This window comes from Elephantulus edwardii, unplaced genomic scaffold (genome assembly GCF_000299155.1).
Source record: "Elephantulus edwardii isolate Elephantulus edwardi_28Jun2011 unplaced genomic scaffold, EleEdw1.0 scaffold00005, whole genome shotgun sequence".
Lineage (NCBI taxonomy): Eukaryota > Metazoa > Chordata > Mammalia > Macroscelidea > Macroscelididae > Elephantulus > Elephantulus edwardii.
In genome coordinates, this window is record NW_006399755.1 from 27,112,809 (window position 1) to 27,124,853 (window position 12,045).

Below are 12,045 nucleotides of genomic sequence, written 5' to 3' on the forward strand. Positions count from 1 at the left end.
CCCCAGTTCGCTCTTCTCTTTCAAAAGTGAAAGAAAGAGGTGTGTCAGAGACAGTAAAGTTAGCACAGGATAGAGCAGGTTTCATGGCTGTTGTAGATAGGGTCACTATGAGTTGCAAGTGGCTCGACGGCACATAACAACAACAAAAATTTATATACCATTTAATAGACCAAATTTGAAGTAAAAGTATCAGTTTTACTGTCTATGTTACATGAGTAGGGAAACTGCATTTCAATTAGGTTCCATAAAAGTTACCCTGAATTGAACTTAATTCCCAAGTTGCAGACCTGATTCCTAAATTTCCAACCAAAACACAAAGATTAAACCTGTTGTTACGTCAGGTGGATTAAAGAGAGCTGGGAATGTGCTGAATTTCGTGATCAATTCTCTCTCTATCTACTTGCTCCTATGAGTCACTTCTCCTCAGGGAGGAGTGTGTGAGAGAGAAAAGAGTAATTGCCAGTGTTCCCAACATGTTCCCTTTTCAAGGAGACATTAAGGTGTATCACGTATTTAACTAGTGGAAGGTTGGCAGTTCAAACCTACCAGTCACTCTGAGCAGTAAAGATGGGCCAATCTGCTGCTTCCTTGAAGCAACCCTCTGAGGCAGTTCTACTCTGCCCTTGGAAACACTATGGAATAGTTCTGCTATGTCTTATAATGTCACCAAGTTGGTTCTATGGCTACAGATTAGGCTTAAAGAGGGGAAGTTTCTTCTCTTAATGGAAATGGGAGGGGATGGGAGAAGGGTAGGTATTCATCCTACCATAATTAATCTAGTAATTTTACTCTGAAATATTAATTCTAAGCAGTAGTAACATACACAGACAATATTTTTGCTATAAATATAATTTAACCTTTAAAAAACATTTACATTACAAAAGTAATAATGTACTTGGTAGAGAGGAATTACTGTCTAAGAAGAAACACTGAGTTTTTGTTGATGGAGATGGAAAATTTTTGACTAAGGATATTGATGTTGATTGATGTAATTGATCACCCTGGATTATTTAAGTGAAAAAACTCTGAATTGGAAAATATTACATTATCTCTATTTTAAAAATACAAAATAAGTGTTTATGTAGTATAGTGTGTCATGCTTCTCTGGGTTTTACAATACTTAAGCCTTTCTCATAAACCCGCAAGAAAGCCTGTCAGGTTTTCATCTTTTTTAAAAGGACTTAAAATTTTTAGATTGTTTCTCTCTGGAGATTAAGGTACATTTGATACAGGCCATGGTCTTCACAATCACTTGTTATGCATCAGAGAGTTGGACAATGACCAAGGAGGATAGAAGGAGAATCTATGCCTTTGCGCTGTGGTGCTGGAGAAGAGAATTGAGAATACCATGGACTGCTAGGAAAACAGATTCATCCTGGAAAGGGTTAAACCAGGTGGCTCCTTGGAGGCAAGGATTCTGAGGCTCCTTCTAACATACTTTGGACATGTTGTGAGGAGGGACCAGTCCTTGGAGAAGGACATCATGCTTGGGAGGGTGGAGGGACAGGGCAGGAGGGGAAGGCCCTCTATGAGGTGGACTGATTCAGTGACTGGGATAATCGGGATGGGAGTGTCAGAGACAGTGCGATTGGCACAGGACAGAGCAGAGTTTAGGGCTGTTGTACACAGGGTTGCTATGAGTCGCAAGCGACTTGATGGCACATAACAACAACAACACAACTAGACATAGAAATTTAACTTTTTACCTAAAAGACTGATTTGTTAAACCAATCATTTTTAAAATAATAAAAATTGGATTAAATCTAAATATTAAGAAGCAGGAAAATGGTTACATTTATCATTCAGTAATTAAAAATGAGCTTTTGAAAATGACTTTTTAAATGACCTTTTGAAGACTGTTTAGAAAAAGACCTGATGATTGTTAATGTTTTCTGCCTTTTCTTATTTTCCACATTGCACAAGCTTACTTTTATAATCATAATGAAACTTCAAAAAAGAAAGAAATGTGACTATTAAACACTAATAAAGAGCAAGAATAACAGGGGCAAAGACAGTGATGATAAAATTTCCAATTGAACCTTACCATTTGGATGAAAAGGAATTGTTTTAAATTTCACATCTGGAGGGACCAAATTGTATTTTGATGTAAATTGTATTGACAGTTGAAAGAATTGTCCTATGATACAGAAATAAACATTTTTACTTAATAATATGTACTTAATAAACTCTATAGTTTCTCCTGACAGCCTCCCTCCCCACTGTCGATAGTTTCATTTTTAATGGAATCATATTATTTCCTATTTAAAGAACTTTGTTGGCTTTTTAAAAGGATACATAGACTACCCTCAATATCATAACAGATCTTCACAAACAAATCCCACTAAATTTCTAGCTTGTTCCCACCAGTCCCTTCTACTCCCTACTCTATGTCTGTTTTCTTCTTTGCTACCCACTGATACTCATCTGACACAGCATCATTGTGTATCTCATATTGACTGAATTCACCATTTTCAGAACCTTCTGCACCTTTCTTGCCTGCAAACCTTTTGCCATACTGTTTACTCTGCCTGAATTTTCATTTCCTCCTTTGGAACCTGGTAACCTCTTAATCATTCTTCAGGATGTAACTCAAATGAATCTGAAAAGTCATTCCTGAGTCTACACATTTGAAAAAGACAAATTAAATAATCTCTTTCTTTTTTTTTTAAATCTCTTTCTTTTAAAACATTCTGTCCATACTCTGTAATAGAATGTGTTATATTTTATTGTAAATATCAGCTTACAAGTTTCTGCCCTATCTCACTTAAGGAATCTATTTTTGAGCCTGGTAGTGGATTTATGGCAGGCCCTTTGGTGGATCTTTCATAGTGTACCCATGTCAGAGTAAACGTCAGCCACAAACCACTGCCTAGCCCTATTACCCATGGGCTGAGAACATGTACAGTGGCTGCAAATTGAAAAAAAAAAAAAAAGAATCTATTTTTGTTAATCCATGATTCAAAGTATGTAGTGGCCCAGTATACTTGAAAATTTGAGTTACTGAAATTTGAAGGAGGGGGTCACTTTAAAAAGAGGAGACAGAGTTTCAAATTAATAGATTATTTTAACGGGATTTCTCTGATTTCTTAGTAGATCATTAGAAGTCGTATTTATTATGTTTATTTATTAAAAGTATGATAACATTAAGATATAGCATATAGGAATATTTCCAACGGCAAATTCCTATATACACTCTCTATCTCTCAACTGCTGTAGAGACAGGTCAAAACTCCTAGCTGACCTTCCAGTGGGTTTCCAAGATGGCCAATTTCTCAGGAGGAGACTGCCCATCTTTCTCTAGCAGAGTGGCTGGCAGAGTTGAACCACCAAAAACTATGGTCTTTTGGTTAACAGTACAAATCTCAAAAGGCTATATTACCAGGGCATGTGTATACACAAAGACATATTAAAAAATATATACATATAGTAAGAAAATAACAAATACTAGAACTGTAGAGAGTTTATATATAATGCAAACATATATAGGAAAATTCTGGGGAACTTTTATAATGTACCTTATATACATAAAGAAGGAATGTTAACAATAGTAAAAATCTTTTTAAAAAATAAATATGTTTTGAAACCACAAACCATGCCATATTGAATTCTGTAGACCTTCAATTTCAGCTTCCCATAGCATCATATCTTCACTTATAGGAAAGGCAATAATACCCTTAAATTAAAAAAAAAGAGAAAAAATATTAAGTATTAACTGCAATTTTGAAAATCAGACACTGTTGTATTGTACTTAAAAAGTTCTAAACTCTCTTTTCCTGGTTAACTCACATCTATGTCACAGGATAGAGCTAGATTCCAATCTATTGTTCACAGGGTCACTGTGAGTTATGATCAACTTAATAGCTTTGGACATGTTGTAAGGAGGGAGAGGTCCTTGGAGAAGGACATCATGCTTGGGAGGGTGGAGGGACAGCACAGGAGGGGAAGGCCCTCTATGAGGTGGATTGATTCGGTGAGTAGGGTAATCAGGATGGGTGTGTCATAGGTAGTGTGATTGGTACAGGATAGAGCAGGGTTTAGGGTTGTTGTACATAAGGTCGCTATGAGTTGGAAAAGCAACTCAATGGCACATAACAACAACAACACTTCTCACTTACTATCTTGTTATCTAACATTTTACTTTTATAATAATAGTAAGAAATCTATCATCTGACTACTTTGCACAGTAATGACATATACCTTACAGTAAAGAACATCAAGATGCTAGGTGTTGGTCATCTTGGCTGTGATGGGGATAGAGGCTGTGAGCTTGGCTGGGCCATGATTATCAGTGGTTCATCAATTATGTAAGGAAGCAACCTTGAAGTTAAGCAATGATGTAGTCATCCATTTTGATACCTGATGTGGTCATTCTTCTTTGTGGAATAATGCTAAGTGTTTTGTTCTTTAATGAGCTGGTCTTTTGCAAAGTATTCATTTGGATAAAGGATGAGTGGCTATTTTTGATCTAGGGAGTTATTTTACATTTATTTATCATATACAAGTTAAGGTGACTCTCAGGAAGCATGTGAATCAGTAAATGAAAAATCACATACACAGAAATTACAGGTAAGACCAAAAGTTCAAGACTGGGGCAGGTGGTGGTTCTCTTTATTTAAGTTTACAGCTGTATAAGAATTGAATTAGAAAAGGAACTAGGAAACTTTTCTTTGCATATATTTTAAAGGAATATGAATGGTAGCTAAAGGGCATGAAGCAAAAGTATTGAAAAAATTCTCATAAATCAAATTACATATATATTAAAATAATTACATCTCGGTTGTTGTTGTTGTTGTTATGTGCTGTGAGTTGCTAATAACTCATAGTGATCCAATGTACAACAACTCTGAACCCTACTCTATCCTCAGCCAACCTTATTGTCTCTGACACATCTACCTCCATTATCCTAGTTACCGAGTCAATCCATCTCATCCAGGGTCTTCCTCTCTCGTGCTATCCCTCCATTCTCACAGGGATCTAAGGATATTATTCTAATGAGGGGGCCAAATAAAATGTTTCATAGAAAATGTTATAGTTATTTTTGAAGAGTATCAACAAATAGTTTTGTTGTTGTTGTTGTGTACCACAAGTTGGAATTGACCCATAGCTGACACTCCAGCAGGTTTTCAGAGACTGTTAATAGCATGAGAGGAGACTGCCAATCATTCATCCACCAAGCAGGAGGAGGATTTGAACTGCATGCCTTTGGGATTGCAGCACAGGATCTTGTAATTAGGCTAACAGCGCTTCCTATAATTCTGATAGCTACATATTTATTACATATACTAGGTGCTTCAGGTCCTTCTAAGTTTCAGCAAGCAAGGTTGTGTCATCTGCATAACGCAGATTGTTGATAGATCTTCCACCAATCCTGACCCCACATTTCTCCTCATAGAGCCCAGCCTCCCAGATAATCTGTTCTGCATACACGTTGAAAAGGTATGGAGACAGGACACATTCCTGGTGTATGCCCTTCCCAATTTTGAACCATGCAGTGTTTCCTTGCTCTGTTCGGACGACTGCCTCTTGGTCCAAGTATAGGTTTCACATTAGCACGATCAAGTGTTCTGGGATTCGCTTGCTGCAGAGGGTCAAGGACTGCAGCCTTCAATATGGGTTGAGGCTCAATGTCAAGAAGACAAAGATTCTCACTACTGGACCAATTGGCAGAATCAGGATGGATGGTGAAGAGATTGAGATTGTTCACAGCTTTAGTTTGCTTGGCTCCACAGTCAACACTCTCAGCACCAGTAGCCAGGAAATTCAAAGACATATTGCCATGGGAAAGTCTGCTGTTAGGGACCTCTCCAAAGTACTGAAGAGCAATGGTGTCTCTCTTGAGACTAAGGTGTGTCTGATACAGGCCATAGTCTTTGCTGTCACTTGTTATGTAGCAGAGAGTTGGACAATGACCAAGGAGGATAGAAGGAAAATTGATGCCTTTGAGCTATGGTTCTGGAAGAGTGTTGAGGGTACCATGGACTGCTAGGAAAACAAACAGATTCATCCTGGAGAGGATTAAACCAGGTGGCTCCTTGGAGGCAAGGATTCTGAGGCTCCATCTGACATACTCTGGACATGTTGTAAGAAGAGACTGGTCTTTGGAGAGGGACATCATGCTTGGGAGGGTGGAGGGACAGCACAGGAGAGGAAGGAAGGCCCTCCATGAGGTGAATTCATTCAGAGACTGGGGTGATCGGGATGGGTATGTCAGAGACAGTGCAATTAGCACATGACAGAGCAGAGTTTAGGGCTATTGTAATAGGGTCGCTATGAGTCACAAGTGACTTGATGGTACATAATAACAACAACAACATACTAGGTGCAAGTCTGGATTAACGTTATATGTCTCTATTACCTATCTTAACCTGGATTAACTTTACAACGCTTCTGTTACTTATATTAACACTTCAGTCTTTATAAGGAACACTGGTGGCATAGTGGCATAGATACTGAACTCCCAACTGAAAGATAACTGACTGAATCTACTGGTCACTCTATAGGATAAAGATGAAGTAGTTTCCTCTTGTGAAGATTTGTAGCAGTTTTACCTTCATAGAATTTTCTTTCACTCAAGAAGCAGGAAATGCAGATTCAGCAGAAACAATATCACATGTTAGGATCATATGCCTTTAGGATGCTTGCTGTTAAACATCTTATGTGAAGGCTGGAAACAGAACAATGCTGCCCAACTACACCTGTAGCAACTGTGTGTAGCACTCCATTCCTTCCTCATAAGCGCTATGTTCTTCTAGTCTTTCTCTTAAACATATCCTTCTTGCCCCAAACCCACTTCTGTGTTTCACTTGACATACTTTATGTGACAAATTAGCCTGTGGAACCCGTGAACATCAGTAAACTCATTGCTGGTATTAGGGACAAAGAGTATGGTTTTCCTTTGTGTCAATCAAGATTGAGAGTTTGGAAATCAGTAAACTCTATCATGGAATCCTGGGGTCAAGCCTTTATTAACCCTTGCTGAAGCTTAGGTTTCTGGTTGTTGGTGTTAGGTCCCATTGAGTAACTTATGACTCATAGCAATCCTGTGAATAAGAGATCTGAAGTGTGCCCTATCCTGCACCATTCTCATGATCCCTAATGTTCTTGATCCTATTGTTACAGTCAGGGAGCTCTAGTGGCCTAGTGGCAAGAACCTGTGCTGAAATCCTGAATGCACCACATTTGAATCCACCAGCTGCTCTATGTGAAAAGGATGGGCAATCTTCTGTCCTGCAAGTAACTGCTTCTGAAAACCCGCTGTATGGTCAGCTATGGGTCGGTTCTGACTCGATGGCACTCAACAACAATTGTCACAGTCATTGTGTCACTCCTTCTTGGCGGGGGTCTTCTTCTCTTACTTTCATCCTCCACCTTTCCCAGGATGATGTCTGTTCCAAGGCCTGGTCCCTCCTGACAACATGCCCAGAGTATGTGAGATAAAAGTTTCATCATCCTTGCCACCAAGAAGCACCCTCATTACACTTCTACTAAGACAGACTTGGAAGGTCTGGTGGCTTAGTGGTAATGAATTGTGCTGCCAATGCAAAGGTATGCAGTTCAAATTCACCATTTGTGTTGTGGGAGGAAGACTTGCAATCTTCTATGTGATTTAATGTCTTTGAAAACCTATTAGAAGGTTAGCTATGGGTCAATTCAAACTTTATGGTACTCAACAACAACAAGATCGACTTGTTTGTTTTGGGTCAATCCACAGGATATCCACTATCTATCGCCAATATAACACAAAGGCATACAAATTCTTCTGTCATCCTTCTTCATTGTAAACTTTCAGATGCATATGAAGTAAATGACCAGACCATGGGTTGATTAGGCACACTTTAGCTTTTGAACTGACATCCTTACTATTTTGCACTTTGGAGAGGTCCCTGACAGCAGATTGCCCTAGTGCATGTGTCTTTTGATTGTGTGACTTCTGTTATCCTGAGTGTTGACTGTGGACCCAAGTAAAATGCAACTGCTGATAACAAGGAATTGTGCTGCCAACCCAAGGGTAAGCACTTTGAATTTACCAGCTGTTCTGTGGGAGAAAAACAGACATTCTCCTCCTGTGCAATTTACTGCCTCTGAAAACCTACCAGAGGGACACCCATAGGTCAGTTTGACTTGATAGTTCACAACACCACTGCATGATGTTGTCTGTTGGTTCAGCGGCGAGGATTTTTGTTTCCTTCATGTTGAGATGTAATCCATATTGAAGGCTGTAATTTTTTTTTCTTCTGCAGCAAGTGTTTGAAGTCTTCCTCATTTTCATTCAGTAAGCAAGGTTGTGCCATATGTATAAAGCATGCTGTTGATGAGTCTCCCTCCAATCCTGATGCTATGTCTTTCTTAAAGTAGTATAGCTTCTCAAATGATTTATTCCATCAATTTCTGGTACCTTATTTTTGGCCAATGCATTCAGTGCAGCTTGGACTTCTTCCTTCATGACCACTAGTTCTGGCTCATATTTTATTTTCTGAAATGATACAGTGTCTGCCAATTCTATTTAGTACAATGACTCTGTATATTACTTCCATCTTCTTCTGATGCTTTCTAAATCCTTCAAGATTTTGCCTGTACGATCCTTCTGTCTTGCATTCAAGGCTTGAATTTGTTTTTAAGTTCTTTCAACTTAAGTTGTAATATGCTCAGCATATTCTTTACTTTTGAGCTTCAAACTCCAGCTCTTTGCACATTCGGCTATAATACTTTGTCTTCTCCAGCAGCTCTTTTGAAATCTTCTGTTTAACTTTTATTTTTGTATTTTTCCATTTGCTTTTGCATTTCTTCATTCTAGTGAAATTTTTAGAGTGTCTCTTAACAAGTTTTGGTCTTTATTCTGTGTTTGTCATAATAATTTGCTTGCTTGCTTTCATCAAAGATGTCATCCCATAGCTCACCTGGTCCTAAATAATTAGTGTTCAATCAATCAAATCTATCTATTCTTGGGATGGCTTTTAAATTCAGGTGGGATAGACTAATGATAGTATTTCAGTTCTTGTGAATTTATTTTCTTCAACTTTAATACGAATTTGGATATAAGTAATTGATGATCCTTTCCCCAGCCTCTGGTCTTGTTTTGACTGCTGATTTTTACCTTCTCCATCAACTTTTTCCACAGATGTAGTCAATTTGAATTTTGTGAGAACCAACAGAGGAGTTCCATGCTTATAGTCACCCATTTATGCTTTTACAACAAGGTGTTTGTAATGAATAAATAATTGAGTATACAAAATTTTATCATTTGATCTTCAGTCTCATTGCTTTCACCAAGTCTATATTTTTACAATTATCATCCTTCTTGTTTCCAACTTTTTCATTCCAGTCACCAATTATTACTAAAGCATCTTGATTGCACGTTTATTGTATCCCAGAATGCAACAGCTGCTAACAGTCCTCAATTTCATCATCTCTGGCTTTTGTGGATGGTGTATGTATTTGAAAAATAGTTATATTAACAGGCCTTCCTTGTATATGTATGGATAGTTTCCATTCACTCACAGTACTGTATGTCAGGATAGATCTAGAGTTGTCCTTTTTGACTATAAATGCAACTCAATTCTTCCTCAATGTCCCATTCCCAACATAACAGATTACATGATTGTCTGATACAAAGTGGCCAATACCAATCCAACTCAAATTTCTTTTTTTTTTTCAACTCAAATTTCTAATGCCTAAAAGGTCAATCTTTGTGTTCCATTCAATTTTTTTATAACTTCAAATTTTCCTAGATTCATACTTCATGCATAGCAGGTTCCAATTATTAACGGATGTTTGTAGCTTTTTCTATTAGTTTTTTAGTGTCTTCCAGTCTGAGAGGCTCTGCTTGAAGTGCTATATCTAGCAATGTTCCTCTATTTTTCATAGTTTTCTATGGCTGTTGTTGCTATTATGTGCTTTTGAGTCCTATGAATAATACCTCCTGAGCCAGTCTCACTCTCTCCTACCTTCATTATTATACTTACTGTGTCAATCCATCTTATCCAGGGTCTTTCTCTTCTGCACTGTCCCTCAACCCTTCAAAGCACGATGTCCTTCTCTGAGGACTGGTCCCTCCTGACAACAGGCCCAAGTATATGAGATGGAGCTTCAAAATCCTTGCCTCCAAGGAGCAGCTTGGCTTCATGCTCTCTAGGACAGATTTGTTTTGGCAGTCCTTGGTGTGTTCAGTACTCTTCTTCAGCACCATAGCTCAAAGGCATAAATTCTTCTTCTTTCATCCGTATTCATTGTCCAGGTTTCTGATGCCTAACAAGTAATTGCAAAGACTATGGCTTGGATCAGGCACACCTTGGTCTCTAGTCTGGCACTTTTGCTCTTTAGCACTCTGAAGAGGTCCCTGACAGCAGATTTTCCCAATACAATTACTTTTTTAAATTATTATTATTATTATTATTATTGTTGTTATTATTATTGTTATTACTATTATTATTTCCTGACTGATGATGCCAAAGGTATTGATTGTGGAACCAAGTAAGCGGAAACTGTCAATATTCTCAGTCTCTTCTCCATCTATCATGGTGCTGCAAATTCTACTTAGAGTACTTAATGAGTGCAATATTGTACCTCTTAGTCACTTGCTGTTGTTACATGCCATGGAGTCAGAATTGACTCAGAGCTGACCCTCCAGTGGGTTTTCAGAGGCTGTAAATTGTACGGGGAAAGACAGCCTATCTTTCTCCATTCAAACCATCTGTGTTTGGGTTGGCAGCACAGTCCCTGAGCCAGCAGGTTCCCAGAGTGGCCTAAATAGTCACTAAAATAGTCACAAAGCTTGATTTTCCAGGTATACGATCACATAAATTACCCAGCACTATATGGTCTATCATCAAAGATAGCATCCATGAAAAAAGAAAAAGGTTATTACAAAGACAGAGGAGAAAGAGAAGACCAAAATGAATGTCAAAAGAGACTCTGAAAATGACACTGGAACTTTAAGAATTCAAAACAAATGAGAAAAATGGCAAAGTAGAAGAGATGAACAGAACATTTCTAAGGTCAGCTTGAGAAAACAAAGTATTACAAAGGAATTTGCAAAGAGTTGGGGTTGAAGAACTTACTTGACATTACTTAAGTTGAAAGAACTGAAAAACAAATTCAAGCCTCAAGTTACAATACTGAGAGATACTATGGGCAAAATCTTAAATGATCAAAGAACTATCAAAAGAGGATGAAAGGAATACACAGTGTCACCGTACCAAAAATAATTGGTTGACACTGAAAAATTTCAGGCAGTATTATATGAACAAGAACCAGTGACAATGAAGGAAGGAGTCCAAGATGCACTGAAGGCCTTGACAAAAAACAAAGTCCTAAAAATCAGAGGGCAGATGCAGCCCTGGACATATTCACCAGTCTATGTTAGGAAGTTTGGAGGATAGCTGCTTGATTGACTGACTAGAGGAGATTCATATTTGTTCCCATTCCTAGAAAGGTGATTCATCAGAATATGAAAATGATCAAACAATACCATTAGTATCACATGCAAGCAAAATATTGCTGAAGATCATCCAAAACTGGCTAAAGCAGTACAATGAAAAAGAACTGCCTGAAGTTCAAGCTGGGTTTACAAAGAGGTCATGGCACCAGGGATATCATCACTAGTGTCAATTAGATGTTGTTGTTGTTGTTATGTGCCGTCGAGTCGCTTGCGACTCATAGTGACCCCATGTACAACAGCCCTAAGCCCTGCTCTATCCTGTGCCAATCTCACTGCCTCTGACACACCCATCCCGATTATCCCAGTCACTGAATCAATTCACCTCATGGAGGGCCTCCTGCACTGTCCCTCCACCCTCCCAAGCATGATGTCCCTCTCCAAGGACCTATCTCTCCTTACAACATGTCCAAAGTATGTCAGACGAAGTCCCAGAATCCTTGCCTCCAAGGAGTAGCCTAGTTTAACCCTCTCCAGGATGAATCTGTTTGTTTTCTTGGCAGTCCAGGGTACATTCAATACACTTCTCCAGCACCACAGCTCAAAGGCATCAATTCTCCTTCTATCCTCCTTAGTCATTGTCCAACTCTCTGATGCATAACAAGTGATTG

The 12,045-nt window shown here is 38.5% G+C and overlaps 1 protein-coding gene across 1 annotated transcript in view; it reads right to left on the reverse strand.

Moving 5' to 3' along the window:
* UBE2U (ubiquitin-conjugating enzyme E2U (putative)) overlaps window positions 1-12,045 on the reverse strand; it is a 148,054-nt gene that overhangs the window by 132,727 nt on the left and 3,282 nt on the right. The window contains exons 2-3 of the mRNA XM_006879843.1: window positions 3,592-3,673; window positions 2,045-2,137 (exon numbers count right to left, since the gene is read on the reverse strand). Coding sequence (XP_006879905.1) covers window positions 2,045-2,137; window positions 3,592-3,673 — 175 coding nt within the window. The remainder of the gene's footprint in view (window positions 1-2,044; window positions 2,138-3,591; window positions 3,674-12,045) is intronic.